This window comes from Suncus etruscus, chromosome 5 (assembly GCF_024139225.1).
Source record: "Suncus etruscus isolate mSunEtr1 chromosome 5, mSunEtr1.pri.cur, whole genome shotgun sequence".
NCBI classification, from domain to species: domain Eukaryota; kingdom Metazoa; phylum Chordata; class Mammalia; order Eulipotyphla; family Soricidae; genus Suncus; species Suncus etruscus.
In genome coordinates this window covers 8,943,998-8,965,067 of record NC_064852.1, presented here as the reverse complement: position 1 = coordinate 8,965,067, position 21,070 = coordinate 8,943,998, and the positions used below count along the sequence as shown (strand labels likewise).

Here is a 21,070-nt window from a genome sequence, read left to right as displayed (position 1 = left end):
TGAACCAAGTCAAGAACAGAAAAATTGTCCATCAAGTCCTACCTCAAATAACCAAATAACTTGAAGAATTGCTGTTTTAAGAGAGCTTGCTTTTTGAAGAGTACATGAGCTAATTGGCACAGATACTATCTATATACTCGAGTATAAGCCAGGTTTATACTCATGTCTTACAGGTTATTAACCCACATATTTTTCACTTTGTATGAGACCAACAGCAGTGATGATGATATCTGCGAGCTTAGTGATGAAGACAATGTCTATGCTGAGACCCTCACATTAGAGACAGCTGAAGCTCTCTTTGGACGTACAGAGAAGGAGGAGGAATCCAGTTTTGAAGGATTTTAACCTTTGTGATTTAGCTTGATTACTTGTTAAGCTATGCTTCTCTGCACTTTATTTAAAGAAAGTTATTGTTGCTAGTTTACAGTTTTTCTTTAGCAATAAAAATTGAAAAACATTTAACCTACTGATTCCTCAATTATTGTAATTGTTTTGGGTATATATTTTATTTTTGAAATTTACCAGAGGCTGCTGCATTTTCCACCTCAGCTTATACTCGAGCCACTAAGTTTTCCCAGTCTTTAGGGTAAATTTAGGGACGTCAGTTTATACTCAGGTCGGCTTATACTTGAGTATACCGCATATCAGAGGACTTGTTAGCAACTATATATATGTTATAAGCTGCTATCAGTTTTGCCATTGTGTGAGTGAGATTGAAGATAATACTCACGGGTGGTTGTGACTCTTTTCACACCTGGGCCTCGGGTGTTGTTTTTCATGATATGCAGAGTTATCTCATATGCTTGTCCAGGAGCCAGGCCAGTTTGCCTATAAGTAGTCTCTGGTCTCTTCAGGCTTCTTGTTATCCCTTGATCATCTTCTTTATTCTGAAAGACAGGGCACCTTGTTAATCCCTTACGGAGGGGAGGAAACTTCTTCTTTGACGTGACTCATTTATTCTTTATTTGCTATTAACTAATTTATTGATATCTATTCTTTTAGGTGCCCATTAAGACTCAGCTTAAGTATGCAGGAATGAAGGATATAGTGATTAAAAATGAAGCTCACCACAAAGAGTGATGAGTTCAGTTAGAGAAATAACTATATTGAGAACTATTATAATAATGTGAATGAATGAGGGAAGTAGAAAGTCTGTCTCGAATACAGGCAGGGTCGGGTGGGGAGGAGGATAGATCTGGGACATTGGTGATGGGAATGTTGCATTGGTGAAGGGGGTGTTCTTTACATGACTGAAACCCAACCACAATCATTTTTGTAATCAAGGTGTTTAAATAAAGGTATTAATAAAAAAAACACTTCCAATGTTTGATTCTCACTCTTGTTTGACTCATATTTTGGTGCTCTAGCTCAATGAATAAATGGGAGAAGCAAAGTAATTCTGGAGCTATAAACTCAATCCCTCTTGGAGAGACTAAGAAGTCAGCTTTACAGAAATTGGGAGATTGTCCTGTAATACAAAAGCTGTTTAGTGGGAGAGCCTGGGCTTAAACTTAGGGAATTATTTCTCTGGTTCCTATAAATTTAGCATATCTAGAGGCAAGACATATTCACCTTGAAGTGTTTTGAGACAGACTATTCTTTTTCCTCTGAATAAGACTATTATAGGAAATCAGAACCTGGATTTAAGACCCTTTATTAGTTCTCATTCTTAAGGACTGTGTTGACTAAATCATTAAGTTACATAAAGTCATTAGGTAAACATAAAAGTATTACTCAGAGACAGTATCCACCCAAAGCTAAAGATATAGAGAAGATATAAACTTTTCAGAATCTTTTTTGCTTTCTTTTAGACCCTGGCCATACAATATGTTTGTTCCTTTGTATATCTTACCATATTTCGGAAACTGATTTCCCAGGCTTCAAAGGCAATATCTAGAGGGTCCCACTCCACATCCACAGAAGTCTCCTTGATAGATTTGAATCTCAGGCCTTCAGGTGCAGGCAAGTCTGATGGGAGAACACAAAAATGAGGGGAGAATGCAGAGTAGAACCATAATCTTGAATGCATTAAATATAAAGGTGAAAACTTGCTATAGGCAGATCTTCAAATTCTCTGAGCAAGAAGGTTCTCTTAATATTTCTCTTAAGATTATATCTACTGCAGAGCAGTATAAAATGAATAATACGACTAATCAATATTAAATATCAGTGATTTCCTGTAGCTATAGTTACATGTTTAGAATTAGTCTCAGCTAACATCTAAGTTTCATCATTACAACTTGGCTGTGCTTGGGTCAGCTACACAAAATACCAGTCTCTGTTTCTTCATTTGATAAAGGGGTGGGGGGGCGTATCTATATTTCTGTCTTTGGGAAGTTTTAGAGACTCTATGATCTCACAAAGACTTGTTGACCACAATTTCAAGCACCAAGGCCAAGTTTAATAAATAGTAGCCAATGTTGTTATTTCTTTTATTTTCCTAATAATATCTTTATTTTAAGTGCCATGGTTACAAATATGTTTGTAGTTGGGTTTCAGGCATAAAAAGTACAACACCCTCACCAATGCAACCTTCCCAACACCAGTGCCTGCCAGCTCCTTCTTCCCCCACCCCCTGCTTGTCTTCAAAACAGGCATTCTATTTATCTCACTCACTACCATTGTCAGGACGGTTGTTAGTGTAGTTAATTCTCTAACTCACCACTCTTTGTGGTAAGCTTTATATTGTGTGCTGGTCTTTCCAGCCATCATTTCTATTGTCTCTGTGTATAATTACCATACTATCTTATTTTTCTTAAAATGAGTCAGACTATGTTGTTATTTCTAAGTCAAAGAGGCAAGCTAGTTTCTAACCACAACTTGATTTTCAGGTGTGGAAGAAATTATATTGATGTTGGACTCTGTGTGTGTGTGTGTGTGTGTGTGTGTGTGTGTGTGTGTGTGTATAAATGCATTCATGCATATATGTGTGTGGGGGGTCCAAGAATCTAAAAAAGGGGCTCGCATTCAATTATAAGCTTAACTGAACTACGTCTTTGGTCATGGTATTAAATTCTTAAATGAATACCTTAAAACTCAAGTGATTTTTTTCAAGTATAGACAATAACCTGGAGTGTTAGCAGTAGAAGAGTGGTTAAGAGAACGAATTTGTAGCCAGTGTCCAAACCCCCTCTCCACTGCTTATCATTTGTGTGATTTGAACATAAATTTTAACAATATAGTCAGAGTTTCCTTCAGTGTAAAATGGATTAACAGCAGCTTATATCACAAGTAGGGATATGCAAAGTATTTTTAATAAGCTTAGAGCACAGAAAAAAATTGTTAAGTGTTACCTATAATGATTTTCTAAGGACAGATAGGCTAGGAGAGTGAAAGAAATAGATTTTTCAGGAAATAAAAAGCCTCTTTGAAACAACAACAAAACACTTTCAATGGCTTTCCAAAGATTGTAGGAAGAATGGGCAAAACCCTGTAAGAGAACTATAGATCTATATGAGTACAGACAAGATGACAGTAACTAATTCAAAGGCTTGGGACAAGCACTGGATAAGAAGAGGGGACAATGAGAATGTCACTAATCTTGCTCACTTACAAGTGGCCACTCGGGCACTGACAGGAATGCTCTTCTTATTCTCCAGGATGGCAAACACTCGGATGAAGTACTCTACTCCAGGTTCCAACTCCTGGATGGTGGTGGATGTCTGGTCACCAGGGACACGGAATTGCATTTCCAGGCCGTCCTCATGAGTAGGGGTGTAGATGATGAGATACTCTGTGACCCGCATCTCATTGTCCCAGGCCAGATTGACGGTTTCTTCTGTCACTTCTGTCACAATGAGGTCTTTGGGAGGGGACACTGGAAGCAATAAAGACAACTTGAGTTCTTAATGTCCATGATGCCAATTATCTATTCTCCTTCGTCTCTTTCTTTTGTCTATATCTTCCACTATCTATATGTAAGTACTGAAATCTTGCTTCAATTTTGTAAACTCAGAATAATTTTCCAAAATCAAAAGCTGCTTGCTGGGACCCACTTTAATTGATTGTTGGGGGAGGGGGAGAGTCTCTCAAGCAGTGGCTAATTGGCCTGAGTGGGTTACTCTTGATGATGCTTGGCCGACTGGGCAAGAAGGTTCAATATTAAGGCTGGTAAAACAGCTTTGCTCATGGAAAACATGTTCACCTTTGGTCTATGCATATGGTGCCCACACTCACTTGTCCACATCTCTCCTTTTGAAATATGAACTTTCCTATTTCATATTGGATTGTATGCTTGGACTTTCTCTGACTTTGGATAATCCCACATTCTCTCTAGAATATAGTATTTGTGACTTCTTATCCTACCCTAAAAATTTCCAAATAAAACTTGTTTTTAACTTAAAAATGAACAAACAAATAAAAACAAACACAAACCCCAGCTTAGCTCAGTCTTTGTGGAACTAGTAAGATTCTGAAAGTTTTGAGGAATAAAATCAAGACCTGTATATAATCTCCTCATTTCTAAGATTATCTTTTCTCAGATCCATCTTTTTAAAAGAATGTCTGCATCATTGATATATTTTGGTATATTTGTGGTCAGTAGGGTTCTTTATGACTTGGTCCTCCCATTTCTGCTCTCCCTGGGTCTTAATGTAGCTCTAGATCTTAATTTAGACCCAAATTATTTTCAAGGAAAATTCCATCCTGAGCTGGGTATCCTGTACTGGATATTAAATAAGATACTCTTTGTTGTTGTTGTTTGTTTGTTTGTTTTTGGGCCACACGTGGCAGTGCTCTGGGGATACTCCTGATTCTGCACTCAGAAATAGCTCCTTACTGGCTCAGGGGACTATATAGGAAGCTGGAAATCAAACTGGGGTCAGTCCAGGGTTGGCCACGTGCAAGACAAATGTTCTACCACTGTGCTATCTCTTCCACCCTAAATCATATAATCTTAACTTTGGGTGGATATGCTGGGCTCTTCTGGTTTGTCTCTTCCATTTTCTGCATGTGACCAAGGCCCAGAGATTTGTCCCCGCTATACTTCCCCTTCTACCTGTCTGCTATTTCTCTGACCACCCTTTTGCTTCAGTCCAATTAACATGGAGGTAGCTATTTATTTTTTATTTACTGATAGCTTTCATTGAGGCATAGAACCCTATTATGAGAAGTGGATGGGAGGACCCATATGCAACACCAGCATTAATAATCCCTGTTATGTTTTCACTCATCCCACATTTACTTAGCACTAATTGAGCTGTATATATGGGGTTTCTGATACTGATACAGCACTTCCAAGAGGAGCTCATGGTTTTGAGAGGAAGGCAGTGATGAAATAAGGAGGCCAGAAACAGGCCTGCCTCCTAGTGAATCAGCATTTAATGTTTAGCTGAGTGAGTATATAGAACAGTTTGCTGTAATCTCACTCCACTCTATTGAACTGAATATTCGCTTTCATCTGAATACAGAGATTTCCCTGTTGATAGGTTTTATGTCAATGGAAAGTCTAAAAAAAGTCTTGAGGCCAGAGCAATAGCACAGTGGTAGGGCATTATCTTGACTCAGAATGGACCTGGATTCAATTCCCAGCATTCCATATGCTCCCCTGAATCAGAAGCGATTTCTGAGCGCATAGCCAGGAATAACCCCTGAGCGCCACTGGATGTGGCCCAACCTCCTCTTCCTCCCAAAAAAATCTTGCTTGAGTACTAGGGAAGTCATAGTTTTCTTGAATTCTGGTATATTAAATTATGCATAGATAAGTCAGACTGATGTAAATACTGACCACTCCACTTTCTTTCTGAGCATGCAACAAGCAAATGACAGACCTGTGTGTGTGTGTGTGTGTTCTTGTGATTGTTTAACATAACACATCCATATCTAGTACCCCTCTAAATTACCCCCAGTAATAAGTACTGCCACCTGAGCCTCCCATGAGCACTCACCCTCAGAGCAGTCTTCTCCGGTGTGGCCCTCGTCACAGATACAGCTCCCAGCCACGCACTGTCCCAAGTTACTGCAGCCATTGGGACAGGAACGCTGAGCACAGTCCAGACCCTCGAAACCTTCCTGGCACACGCACTGTCCGTCGACGCACCGACCCTGACCATGACAGTCAGCAGGACACCTCCGCTCCTGGCATTCTTTACCAGTGAAACCCTCATGACATACGCACTGCCCGTTGACACAGCGGCCCTGGCCTTGACAGTGACCTGGACAGGCCAGCTCAGAACAGTCTAGGCCAGTGAAGCCATCCTCACAAACACACTGGCCATCAATGCAGCGACCCCTGTGACTACAGTCTCGGGGACACCTCTTCTGTCCACAGTCTTCCCCGGTGAAACCATCCTCACACACACACATGCCATTCACACAGCGGCCCTGCTTGTGACAGTCATGGGGACACTTGATCTCACTGCAGTCAGCACCCTGGAAGCCAGGTTGGCAGACACAGTGGCCCTGCAGGCAGTGTCCCCTGCCGTGACAGTCATTGGGGCAGCTTCTCTGTCCACAGTCCTCTTGGGTATACCCCTCGTCACACACACACTGTCCATTGACACAGCGGCCATGACCACTGCAGCCATTGGGACACTGAAGCTCACCACAGTCCTGTCCTGTGTAGCCATCATCACACTCACAACGTCCATCCACACAGCGGCCACGGTGGTGACAGTCGGAGGGACAGCGTCGTTCTCTGCAATCTGGCCCAGTAAAGCCCTCGTGACATACACACTGGCCCTCATCACAGCGGCCTTGGCCGTGACAGGCGTTGGGACAAGTGAGTTGGCCACAGTCTTCGCCTTCGAAACCTTCTTCGCAGTAGCATGTGCCATTGACACAGCGGCCACGGTCAAAGCAGTCATTGGGACAGATGAGTTCACTGCAGTCCTCACCCGTGAACCCCTCGTCGCAGACACATTCATTCTCCACGCATCTCCCACGCTGGTTGCAGTTGTTCAGGCACAGCGGTTCGGCGCAGTCCTCGCCTGCAAAACCATCCTGGCACACGCACTGGCCATCCACGCAGTGGCCGTGGAGGCATGGTATGGGACAGACCTCCTCGCTGCAGTCCAGGCCAGAGTAGCCCTCAAAGCATACACATTCCCCATTCACACATTTTCCCTGGTCATTGCAGTCACTGGGACAGGCCAGTTGGCTGCAGTCCTCTCCAGTGAAGCCTTCATCACAGATGCATTGTCCATCCAGGCACTGGCCTTGCAGATTGCAGTGACCAGGACATTCAGATTCAGAGCAGTTGGGACCTTTCCAGCCTGGTTCGCAGACACAGCCACAGCCTTCAGCACTGAAGTTTCCTCGGCCATTGCACAAGGGCCTGGTGTCCAGGCGACCTGCACAGAAGAGAACAGACACAGGCCCTCAGCAGAATATAGAGTCTCTCTCTCTCTCTCTCTCTCTCTCTCTCTCTCTCTCTCTCTCTCTCTCTCTCATTCTCTTCTTTTACCCACACTAAAATTTAGTCCAAGACTAGCTTCACATTAAGACCTATGGTGACTTGAGAACTATCTCTTTTTGAGCGAAATAAGTCGATAGAGGGAGAGAGATATACATAGAATAGTCTTACTCATCTGTGGTATTTAAGATAAATAAAAGACATTATTGTAATAATACCCAGAGACAATAGAGATGAGGCCTGGAAGGAGTGGCCCATAATATGAATCTTACCACAAAGAGTGGTGAGTGCAGTTAGAGAAATAATACACTAACAACTATCATGGCAATGTTAATGAGTGAGAGAAGTAGAATGCCTGTCTCGAATAATGGCAGGCAGTGTGGGAGGAGGGAGATGAGGGGCATTGGTGGTGGGAATGTTGCACGGTGAAGGGAGGGGTGTTCTTTTTGTGACTGAAACCCAACTACAAACATGTTTGTAATCATAGTGCTTAAATAAATATTTTTTTTAAAAAAGAAAGAAAATTAGTTCTTTTAGTATGAGAAACCAGTTGTACTTGCATCCAGTTTTGAAAGGTAAGAATTCTTTGCCTATCCTCTCTGAAGCTGTGGAATAATATTCGCTTAGATAAATTTATAGTGTGTAACATAGATATATGTAAATTGTTTTTTTTCTGTGGAGTAGATCTATATATTTTCATCAACTGTTGAGTTTCCCATAACTATCACTACAGTACTTATCAACACTTGCCTGGTGATTTACATGATGCTGTTGATTTTTCTTTGATGTTTAGACAAAGGCAGACACATCTAACATGTTAAAAGGGTTAGGTAGACAACTCAAAGGCCTACAGCACATTCTTTGCTCCAGAAGCTCCAGGTTTTATCTCTGGCACTCCAGGGAGTAACATTAGAATAGTTCTGGGCATCATTGAGTAAGAATCTCTAAACATGGCCCCTACCCAAAAATGTCTGAAAAAATATTATTGATTAAATGACTCAACTTTTTGAAGCTCATTTTCTTTCCTGATCAAGTAAAACAGTACCCATTTTTTTTTTTTGTTTTTTGTTTTGAGGGGAGGTGGTCTATCTGTGTTAAATGAATAAAGTGTCCATAGTTATACTCACTGGGCGAATTTTTTCCATATTGTTTCTTTTCTGACTCCATCTGGCATATAGTTTTTCCTGCCCCAAGCATTCTAATTTTCTATAATGAAAAGAGGCGGCTCTTTTTCTAAATCAGTCGTTTACTAAATCTGTCTCCAATTTGGTTCTGACCCCACAAAACGCATATACCTTTGTATTTCCTTTCTCTTTCCTAAAGACCACATTAAGATGGATCTTAGACCTAAGTGGCCAGTGGTGAGATGACTCCCACTCTTTGAAGTGTACAAATGTCTGACCTACAGATGTCATTGATGAGAGCTCCATGGAGACTATTTTTCCTACACTTGGGTACAGGTGTTGTGTTAATGATTTATCTCTATTTCCTTCCTGACAGGAGGAAGGAAAGAAATGTAAAGAAGAAATTAATTTGAAGTTTAAAAAATGGAAATCAAGTAAAATTCTGACACTTACTAGCAGTAGGATACTTACTAACAAGCAGTATGATACTTTCTAGAAGTGCATAATCTTTAACAAATGAATTTTGTCTGGTTTGAACTAAAATGTTCTATCACTGAAAAGCAGTAATTTCAGAGAATATAAAAATGTCAACTATCCATTAGTATTTTATATTATATGCTTTCCAGGATGGAAAGTGAATAACATGTTTATATTGGGTAAAATGAAATAGATGATTTAAATTACCTTTATCTGTTTTTTTTATCCTGTCAAAATGTCACTGTTGGAATATTTAATATTATATTCACGGCTCATAACATTTTGCTATCAAATAACATTACTAAAATTTTTCAACCCATTCTTTATCACTAATCTTATTTTGTTCTGTCTGCCAAAGAGTTGGTATAAGTGAAAGGGAAAGCATTTATATATAAGAAGAAAATACCACCTTTACTTATTTGAAACCCATTACATCTGTTAGTGTAATATGGGTTTTAAATAAATATCGCCCAATCTTTTGACAAAAAAAAGAATACAAAAAGTGCTTCAATACAAATTATTTCAATCACTATAAATGGAGAATACTTACAATGATAGAAATAATTGGTATAAAAGCACATGTGTGGATTATTTTTTGTTTGCAACATGGAGACATTTATCAGATTTGAAGCTGTTGAAACTCCTGTGTTTTTATCAACCTTAAAGAGAAGCAATGTGGACAAAATTCCAAGATGAAAAATCCCCTTAATAAAAGATGCTTGTACTGAGTCCAGACCTATAGTATTGCAGGTACAATGTGTTGAACCTGAATTTGATCCCTGGCATACCATATGGTCCCCTGAACAGCACCAGGATTAGCTCCTATGCATCACTGGGTGTGGCCAAAAAAACAACAAGATAAAGCATAAAATAGCTTCTGAATGGTCATAGTGTAAGACTAATTCCTCAAAAAAACTCTCTTTGGAGAGAACCAATAGAAAATGAAGAGTATTAAATTCTATCTAATAACTCAAAAAAGTGACACGCTGTTTAAAACTATCCTTTCAGGAACATAAATTGTGTACAAACGATGCATATTCTTTCACTATATTTCACCTAAGGTTTTACTACTTGGGTATTTCTATCTGTTTTTAAACATCATTTAATTTTCAAACACAATTGAAGTATCAAGTATGAAGTATTGTTGAAAATTTCTGAATGCCAAGTGCAAATGGGAACTTTGATTTTATTCTTAGTTTGTAGAATTTTTCTATGATTGTGAAATGACTTTTAAAGCTAATCATGCTAATCCCAATGACCTTTGCCCCATGCATTCCCTTTTCTGAGAAATAAACTCATGTCTCTATAGCAAAAAATAAATAAATAAAGAAGAAAATAAAGAGCTCAAATCTTTCATGTGCACGTGACTGGCTGGACCAGTTCCTAGTTCATACCTTCAGCAGACTGAAGACAACAGCCCATGCCTGAACTGCACTGTTCCCGCAAGGAAGACACTACACTCTCCAGCTCTTCCAGTCGATTCAGAAGCTCCTTGATATCAGGAGCAGAGGCACAACCACAGGCCCGGCGGGGGATGTTGATTCGGTGAGTGAAGACTATTTGGTTCTGTCCATCTGTTGTGTGCTCCTGAAAGCTTTCACTAGGTTCTGGTGGTGGGGCCACATCTTTATTGCCATTGGGGGATTCCAGATCTACTGAGCACTGGGACCCCATGGGCAGCTTGATGTTGTAGACATGATTAAACACTAATGGCTGGTTGTCTTCTGGTAGGGTCACATTTGCCCCACTTTCTCGCTTGTGCCGGATGACTCTCTTCAGGACCCCTCCTTCAGTTGGCAAGGAGGATAAAGCTAAGACTATTATACCAGTCAACAACCAAGTCACAGCCCCCATGGTGGAGGATAAATTGGCAGGATGTTGCAGGTGGGGATGTCGATGGTTTTATGGTATCTCACTCTTAGTAGAATGAAAGATTATGATGGGCAGAGTTGAATTCAAATCAGTTGCTACTGCTCTTCTAGAGGTATTCTCTTCTATAAGTAAACAAAAGAAAGTAACAATTTATTCAGTTATTAATGACACTCATTAACTACAAGTGGCTATTCAAGTCATAATAAATTTAAGTTAGATAGAAGTAAAATGTCTATCCTTAATGGTACTTCTTTTATCTCAAGTATGTGCTGTCAAGCCAAAATATTAAGCTAACCACCAACTAGTGATTTTCTCTTTTAAGGAAAACTTGCTTTATAAATAGGTGGTCATGTGGCCAAAATGCTTATGGTAAAAAGAAATTTAAGGTGGGTGCCTCAGAGACAGGTATTGGGAGATTAGAGAGAGAAATATCTATTTTCCCAGTAATTCTTTTAAGCGAAGCTGTGCCTAAAATTTTCCACAACTTACATATTCAAACATTCTGTTACATGTGGTGAATAGAATGTATGCTTATTGCTATCAATAAGATGGAACATATATCTTGCCTTTGTCTCCTGTCATTTTCCCTTGATCTGCCTTTTAGATGGGGAGATTTTCTTCTCCATTTTTTTCTATGTCTTAGAAACTAGATTCTCCATGAGGTTTCTTTTTATTTCTTACGTTTTTTTAGTCACCACTTTAGTCAAACATAATATTCTGCCTTACCAATTTATTGGTATCTGTTTGTAAAAATAAAATATCATGCCTCTTCTGTTGATTTTGAAGTTGCTGTTGAAACTGGTTTTGGGAAAGCTTTAGTTAATTTACTTTAGCAGCCTAAGCAATTAATTTTTAATGTATTTTGTTTGTTTTATTATGCTTTATTCGAAGATAGAGAAATAGAGGTGTGTCAGAATTCAATTACTACTTGTCACCTATCACCTATTATTTCTACTTTCTGATTATTACTAGTAGTATCATATACATGACATATATCCTTCATATATGTTTTGAGGGAAGATTGGATAAAATGCAAAAATGCATATTGCTACTGGCATAGCTTATGGCACATAGTATGTACTTAATATATATAGCTAATAAAATTCAAAATATTATAGCAACATTGATTAATCAGAGAACATAACATAAGTTTCATCTAGAAAGAATAGAAGAATCAGAATATAAAACACTGCTATAATAATATTAGGTAGCTAAAGAGATTGGCCAACCTAAGCTTAAATATTCAAAGGGGAGGGAGGCTACATTCGGGTGGGATATGAAAAGAAGAGGATGAATACAACTGTTTTTATTCTTGTTTAATGTCTTTGATCTTAGACATTACCAGCATTGGTTGCATGTCTCTAGATAGTGATATGATAGATTTTATTTGATTAAATATACTGTTTTATCTATTAATATATATTAAAAACCTCAGCAAAGTATATTTAACTTTGAATAATTTAGTTACCTTTATGTACACACATGTAGACATTTATATTAATACAAATATACATTCTTGTTTCCCTTCACCCAACTTCCTGTCTAACTCAGCTGAATTGTGAGACCTTCCCACAGCTGGGAGGGGTCTGTGGTTGGTAATTAAGAGTGGCCAGGGTGAGGAGTGAGGTGGATACATCGAGAGAGAGGCAGAGGCAGCAAGATGGATGGAGGGCAGCTGAAGGAGGCTACTTAAAAAGCTTAGCTTAGAGGCCATGTGAATACATGGTGGTTAGGGCCTTGTAATAAAGCTGATGTCTCCTGAAACTTCATTTAACTGGCCTGTGGACCATTTCCTCGCGGTTATCCTGAACCCATTGACCCATTGGTCTGAAGGGGCTGCAGGCACTGGGCTGGGCCCAGAAAGGCCTCACATCCATTCATGCACCTCTAGGACTTTATAATTAATAATTAATACAACACATTCTGGGAGGCATAGGGGACCATATGGGATGCTGGGATTCGAACCACCGTCCTTCTGAGTCTAAGGCAAACTCCTTACCTCTATGCTATCCCTCCGTCTTAATAATACAACACATTCTAAACTCTATTTCTATTTTTTGTTTGCTATTAGTATTTAATTTAAAAGCAGATGACTTTTTGAATTTATACTGTCTTTACTTTTCCCTGGAGTTTCATATTTTTCAAGAAAGGAATAAATATTGACTTATGGATTTTTACTTCAGAAACCTGCTCTGAGTATTTGAACAAACAAATGGGTAAACCATTCTCAAGGGCTCTTTAGTTTATAATTTTATACTTTTAAAAGCCTCTCAGCTTATAAATTCTCCCATGTTTTATTTCTTTTGATTTTGCTTTTCCCATTAGAGCTGTTGGAGTTTGGAACAATCATACAGTAAGTAGAGTACTTGTCTTACATGTAGCCAACATGAGTTTGATTTCTTGTACTCCAAATGATCCCGGAGCCTTTCAAGAGCTATTTCTGTGTCCAGAGCCACATGTAAGCCCTAAACATTACCAGGTCTGACCCAAAACTCAAAAGAGAGAGAGAGAGAGCTTTTAGGTCATCAACATTTTAGAAATTGCATTGAATAAACTAAATTAATTTTAGGTACCTCATGATAGGCCAAATAAAAGATTCATAAATATGAATTTTATTTTGGTCACACCTGCAGAGTAAAGAGTTTACTATTTAGATAAATATCAGATTTCCAACAGACTGAATCATATTCAAAATTAATGACTAATGACTTCATTTTTAGTGAATCATGAAATAGATGTATCTACTTGGCACATAGACATGAAATATCCTATGTTTTGTGAGACAAGGAGGATTCCTACTGTTTATAAAAGAAGATGAATTTCTTTCCCTATCATTTTGGCAATGTTTTCAGAGCTCACACTAAATTCTTCTTCTTTCTTACTGGCAAGAGAATTTTATAGTACATACTTAACTAAGTGTGGTTTTACTTACAGGGTATTCTTAATGGTTTTAGAAATTCCTCACCTCTGTCCTTTCAAAGATCCATAAATTCCTTCTGGAAATATGTCAGGAAGAGAGAAGAACCAGGAAACATCCCTAAGTTTATATATTTTTGAGACAGCTGATCCTTATAATTGAGTGAGTCCAACACAACTTTGTTTTTATTTTAAAAAAAATGAGAGAAATCCTTAGCTGCCAAACTACAGTCTCCCTAAGCTCTGAGTATATGAATTCCAGCACTGAAAAAGCCTTTATCTTTTTTAGGTGTAGATCATTTACTTGGTACTCATTTGTGATGATTTTTGAACTAGCAATCATTCTAGAGGCTAGAAATGAACTCATTAAGAATAGCTAATTCTCCATTTAACAGAGATGAGTTGAATAAGAACTGTAGAATAGATCTATTCACACTGGAGAACAGATCAGGGAAAGGGAGTGTTTTAAACACTAGCAATGGACAGTGCTTTGCTTCAATTACTTAATAGTCTACAAAAGAGAAAATAAGCATAAAAAAGAATAAAGAATGTTAAGTGTTGAAATTAGCTAACACTTCAGAAAAGTCTATGTTTTGTTTAAAAATAGCGGCTCTATTATCACACATATTTGAAACAATTCCTGTCATGTATTATTAGTTTTAACCATATGAAATTGTAATTTTGTAGGTCAAGTTCGTTGATGAATGGTAAGTTAATATGATTCCGACTAGTATTTGAGGCTTGGAGCCTTAAATTCCTTATTTGTAAAAAGGTGTCATTAATATTAACCTTGTAATACAGTTCTGTCATTTGTAAGTAAATAAACATAGGAATAATGATATAATAAGTATAGAATTTAGGACATTTGGCTAAAGGAGGGATATTTTAACAATAGTTGTGTGCTGCTATTATGGACATTTGTGTCTTTTATTTAAAAAATGGTTGTGGAATCCTCCCATTTTTTGCTTGTTTGATTTTTACCCCATTTTATTTTTTTTCTTTCCTTCAAACAGAACCACATAATTTGAACCATCTTGTTCCACCTCACAAACTGAGGGAGAAATAATGGGGTGTACCAAGACCAGACAGTCATCTGAACATTAAGTAGAAATTTAAAAAAATGATCAGACTTAAACACCAAATCCAAAGCCAACGACAACAGAATCGACACCCAATCTACAACATGCTAGATACAGTGGAGACCACTTATACTAGCAACCCAGGGGGGGGGGGGGTAAAGGAGGGGGATGTGGATGCATGCTGGGAACAGGGGTGGAGGAAGGACAACATTGGTGGTGGGAATGCCCCTGATTCAATGTCACTATGTACCTAAAAAATTATTGTGAAAGATTTGTAATCCACTTTGGTCAAAATAAAAATTAAAAAAAATATATATATGAAAGCACAAAAAAATGGTTGTGGAAGACAAGTATCTAAAGGAAGAAGGATTCCTAAATGAATTTAGGGAAGTCTCTCCTTTCGTTCACCCTTTTTTTCTCCCCTATGGATATATGTAGTACTTATGTGTTTTAGTTTTTCAAGTGACAGAGATTATCTGAAAACAAAATAGACAGTAGAGACAAATTATAGTTATATATTTTTCTATTCTATCTATTGTAATTCAGTAGCAATAGAATCAAGCCCATAATTCAAGGGTGGAGCTCTTTTCTGGGAGGTCAGTACTCTGGCCAAGAGGCAACACTGCTCCTGTGAGGATAGTCCATGCTGCTCAACCAGGATTTTCTTTGGAACAGGCTAACTGTGGTTTAGTCTTTCAAGACATTACTCCTAACGGGAAGTGTTTGGCTAAAATTTTCAGCACTTCCCATAGACGCAGACAGACATTAAATTATGGAATGAAGTCAAGCTTGAGTTGGATTTAGGAGTGATTTTAGAAATGACTGAGTCTTTGGGGTAGCAAATTTGTAGCACCCGCACATGTCCTTCTAGTGTATGCTATCCACATTACTAATAACTTCTAACATTTTTCTGGGGACCCCTTTCAGAATCATTTTAAATAAAACATATCACTAGAGACAAACACATCTATTTAAATGCAAATTGCAATCGATGTGAGAATATCTGAGCTGAAACAACCAGAAAGAGTCACCAACTTAGTACTGATATTAAAACCCAAAAAACCAGAGATTTTGTTTCTTGGTCAGTGGAGTTGTAGAAGTTTATTTCTCCTTCAAGATGATTTAAAGACCTTAAAATAAATGAGTATTCCATTATTCTAGTGCTTTATAGTTTGAAGAAAAATTAGCAAATCAAGAAACTGAAGCGTAGAATAAATGACTTATGCAATAACAGATATTCATTAATAAGCAGTCAATATTTAAATACAAGTCACTTAAATCCAAAATATTAACCACGATTTATACAGCCTTTTGTGCTAGAGAGCCAAAGAAACTACTTATGGCACATAATTAGACCCTTACTCTATCCAAACATGGATTAAAAAAGTAAAACTCAAATTAGGTAAAAATCTACAAGAATATATAATGTTAAAAGTAATATAAGTAAAATAATGGAACTCTGTGTTCATGGAGTAGAAGAATAAACATTATTAAAATGACCATATTACTAGAACAATCTATAGATTCAATGGAATCTTCATCAAGATACCAATTATATTTTTCAAGAAGTTTTAAAATTTGTCTGGAATATAAAAATATTAAGTGATCAAAGTAATTTTGAGAGAAAAGAAAACTAGAGACTTCATACTCCCTAACCTCAGATACATTACAAAGGATTAATAATTAAAATATGGTAGATGTCAGCAGTACCCAGGTGCCCTCAGCTGGATCCGAAGTGGGAACCCAGAGCTATAGAATCCATGTCCCAGAGACAAGAGGCCATGTTGGAAGACCCTATGGCTTTGAGATCTGGACCTGGAAGCCACTCCTGTGGCCAGCATCCAAGACAAAGAGCCACTGGAACACACTCCTCCTAATTAAGAAATCCCAGCACAGGATATAGGAAACATTACCTACAACCACATCAGTGAGGAAACAACGCAGGTCTCCACCAGGCTTAGAGAACAAAGATGGTAGCTCCATTAAACCAGAAAGAACCAACCATCTATTTAGTCTCTCAAAAAGGACATTATAGAAGAAATATGGAGGATGTTCATAGAATTCAAAGAAAGCATGAAACGAACTGAATATGCCATAAATAAGAATCAAGAGTATCTGAGAGGAGAAATAAGAAGACATCAAACTGAAATAACAGGGCTGGTAGGACAAAAGAAAATCTCCTGCCAAACCTATCCAACAACCTATCCAAAAAGCTACCCAACAAAGTAAGAGCAGCTGAAGAGAGAATCAGTGAGCTGGGAGAAGAGATGAATAACAACTCCATACAACAGAAGAGGTTGGAAAAGACCCTCAGAAAAATCAGACAATGGTAAAGTACTCAAAGAATGTGAACAGATGAAAAATAAGTCTTCGATAAACTCAACAGAAACAACATAGGAATCATTGGAGTCCCAGAAACACAGGAAGAAAACCTTCATGATGTATCAACAACCAAGAACATTATTGCAGAGAAACTCCCAGAACTAAAGATGGCATGCAACCAAATTTTATATGCCCTAAGAGTACCAGCAAAAAGAGACCCAAAGAAAAGCACCCCAAGACACCTTCTAGTCAAATGATGAACCCCATAGATAGGGATGGAATACTGAAAGCAACAAGATCAAAAAGGGAAATTCCATTCAAAGGTGCATCCCTAAGATTTAACACAGACTTGTCATAACAAACTCTCAAGGTCCAAAGGTAGTGGTGGTATATAGTGACAAAAATCAAAGAAATGAATGCATTGCCAAGAGTCCTTCACCCAGCCAGAATTACATTCAGGCTTAAAGCAAAGATACACAGCTTCACAGATAAACAACAGCTTACTTTATAGACTTAAAATCAGCCTTAAAGGATGAATTGAGAGATCTATTTTAAGATAAGACAGACCACAAGACACACCAAAATTATACTAAAAGATAACACTAAATCCCATGACAATCATCTCTCTTAATGTCATTGGACTAAACTTACTGGTTAAGAGACACATATTGGCAAAATGAATCAAGTAGCTGAATCCAACGTTTTTCTGCCTACAAGAAACACATCTGAATAGTCAGAACAAATGCATTCTCAAACTCAAAGATTGGTGGACAATCATTCAAGCCAACAACTCCCTTAGAAAGGACAGAGTGTAGTAAAGTAGGTTAGTGATGTTTGAGAGGGGGTTAGAGAGTTAAGGATCTTTAATACAGAAACATGATACCAACAACAGAGACTGTGTGAAAAATAAAGTGTGTTGGCACTACAGACAATGTATTGGATTGGACGATCTAGCTTGCCTGGAGCCTAGACTTGGTCTTGTGCCAGGAAACTTCAGGGGTCTGGTCTCTTTGTACTTAGGCCAAGGTTATTTCTTTCCATGTCCCTCATATTTTGGTGGGCCTATGCAAACAACAATTGCCACTCTAACACCATTTTTACTGTGCTCCTTTGTCTCTAATCCTTAAAAAGAACTCACTTAAAATTTGAGGTTAACTTAAGCTAATATGCATGTATATGGAAATGTAAGAAAATACTATGCCTGTAATGTTTAAGGAGTTACGTAAGTTTTATGGCTTTAGATTGCCTTGTGTACTGTTAAGAAATATTATAATGGGTTACAATCTGGGGACTTGAGGGACAAAGTAATTGTACATGGATTCTGTCTTATTTATCTTAATGTTCTTTGGCTGAAATTTCAAAGTTAAGATATCAGAAAGGGGACTTCTGAGAATTATGTTATGGGTGATTGTCCTTTCACTGTAACTTTACCTTGTCCTCTTTCTTTGCACCCTTGTTCTCATAATTAAAAATAAAAATTAAAAAAAAAGAAAGGACAGAGTGGTCATACAATTTCAGGTGACACAGACATTAGACTTAAAAATAGTTATAAGGTGAGCTGGAGTGATAGCACAGCTATAGGGCGTTCGTCTTGCATACAGCTGATCCAGGACAGATGGGTTGGCATTCCATGTGGTCCCCCAAACCAGGAGCTATTTATGAGTGCATAGCCAGGAGTAACCCCTGAGCATCACTGGATGTGGCAAAAAAAATATAAAGGAAAAAGCTGTAAGGGACAGAGATGGACATTTCATAATAATTAAGGGATATGTACAATAGGAAGAAATCACACTCCTAAACACCCTTGTAGAACCAGAAAAATATTTAAAATAACAGATGACAAACTTGAAAAAGGGAAAATTCAAAACTGCCTGTCACCACTTGATAGGTCAACCAGGCTGAAACTTAACAAGAGTATATACTAGCATTGATAGAAGCAATGAAAGAGAAATTGGCCTAGTAGATCTATCTATCTATCTATCTATCTATCTATCTATCTATCTATCTATCTATCTATCTATCTATCTATCTATCTATCTATCATCTATCTATCTCTCCATCCCCAGAGAATTGGATACACATTCTTCTCCAATAAAAATGTTTTTTTTTTCTCCAAAACAGAACACATTCTAGCCATAAAACAGCTACACAAAATAAAAAGAATATAAATTGTACAAAATACCTTTTAAGATACACTGAAATTAGAAGTGAATAAAAAGTAGACACAGAGAAAAAAAATTTAACACCTGGAAATTAAACAGCTTACTACTGAACAATCAGTGGATCAGAGATAAAATCAAAGAATAAATCAAACGATTTTTGGAAACAAATGAAAATGAAGTCACAAATTATAAGAATATGTGGGACACAGCTAAAGCATTATTGAAAGGAAAATTTATAGCTTTGCAAACATTTGTCATGAAGAAAGAAGAGACCTACGTTAATAAGTTAATGACAGCTTATAAAATTGTCCATGATCTGCCATAGTTCCCCACACACAGCCTGAGGCTTGATGGCTGAATACCAGCAGGAATGTTGTGGTACAGTTCTAGCTTCCCCCCTAAAAAAAAGGGATATAGTCCTGCTTGATGCAGTCCTGGCAGATATTGTTGAGAAAATGCCAGTTGTACCTTAGCATAGCACTTGACTAAATATAGCAACAATGAGCTTACTAAAATAAAATTAATATCTAATGAATATTTAATAATGCTGAATAGAATAGAGGAAAAACCGTGTGCCTATGCCACTTCCAGTTAGACAAGAATTGCTGGAACACACCCTACTTACCCTAATCTGCCTTTCACATGCTGGAAGAATTTACAATATTTTTTGCTTCCTTTCCCAACCTGGTAGAATCCATAATAATATTTTTATCTGGTTACTTACTAGCATGTAGATTACAAGAATATTTGGTGATTTTTAAGAATTACTTACACCTGCTTCATTTTATAATACCTCATCAGTTTAGCATTAATAGAGAATAGATTTGTATTTTGTTAATTAATAGTTTCCTAGTAAAAAAATTGATATCCAAGAGGAAATTTTGATTTCTGTTTAGGGTAAATGAAATGGATGATAGAAGTACAAAGAGTTTACAGAATACATATAATGTCTAAGTGGCTGCCTAATAATTGTGCTGACACCCAATGTCTAACCCTGTGGCTAAAAATTATGTTATGTTTGATCTATAATGGTGGCTTTCATTGATAATTTTTGTATAAATATGGATGAAAATTTTGAATAGACAAACTTAGTTCCAACTGCACCAGAATGTGTTTGGTCTCAGAGTGCCCAACCATAACTAAGTACTCACTCCCATCCTCTGACCGAGTAACCCTGAAGCCCCTCTCAGTGCTGCCTAACTCAGCTGGACTGTGGCAGTGATCAACAAAATAAACCAAAAATAGAAATATGGAAGGTTAGAGTAGAAATCAACAAATAGAAAATAAAAAATAACAATCCAAAAGATCAATGAAACCAAGAGTTGGCTCTTTGAAAATAAGAAATATCTATAAACCATTATCAAAACTCTCAAAGAAAATAAAAAATAAAAACTAAATAAAATAAATTAGAAATGAGAAGAGGGATATTACTACAGATACTACAGAAATGCAAAGGGTTATCAGAGTATGATTTGAGAAACTGGAAGAAATGGATGAATTCTTGAACTCTTATAACCTTCCAAGCTTGAACCAAGACAATCTAGCATATTAAAGCAGACCCATCAATATTGAGGAAATAAAAATGATAATCAAAATTTTTCCCAAAATCAAAATTCCAGGGTCAGTTGGATTCACTAATGAATTCTTTCAAACACTCAAGAGGACCTACTGCCTGTACTTCTCAGGCTCTTTCAGGATATCAAAAAACAAACAAACAAACAAACAAAAAAAAACCACTTCCTAATATTTTTTTTATGAAGTTACTAT

At 37.5% G+C, this 21,070-nt stretch overlaps 1 protein-coding gene across 1 annotated transcript in view; it reads right to left on the bottom strand.

The window, feature by feature from the left end:
* TNC (tenascin C) overlaps positions 1-10,821 on the bottom strand; it is a 72,240-nt gene extending 61,419 nt beyond the window's left edge. Inside the window, exons 1-5 of the mRNA XM_049774231.1 lie at positions 10,347-10,821; positions 5,886-7,289; positions 3,554-3,817; positions 1,853-1,968; positions 731-887 (exon numbers count right to left, since the gene is read on the bottom strand). Of these exons, the coding sequence (XP_049630188.1) occupies positions 731-887; positions 1,853-1,968; positions 3,554-3,817; positions 5,886-7,289; positions 10,347-10,806 (2,401 nt within the window). The 5' untranslated portion in view covers positions 10,807-10,821. The remainder of the gene's footprint in view (positions 1-730; positions 888-1,852; positions 1,969-3,553; positions 3,818-5,885; positions 7,290-10,346) is intronic.
* Between the last annotated feature and the right edge of the window lie 10,249 nt (positions 10,822-21,070).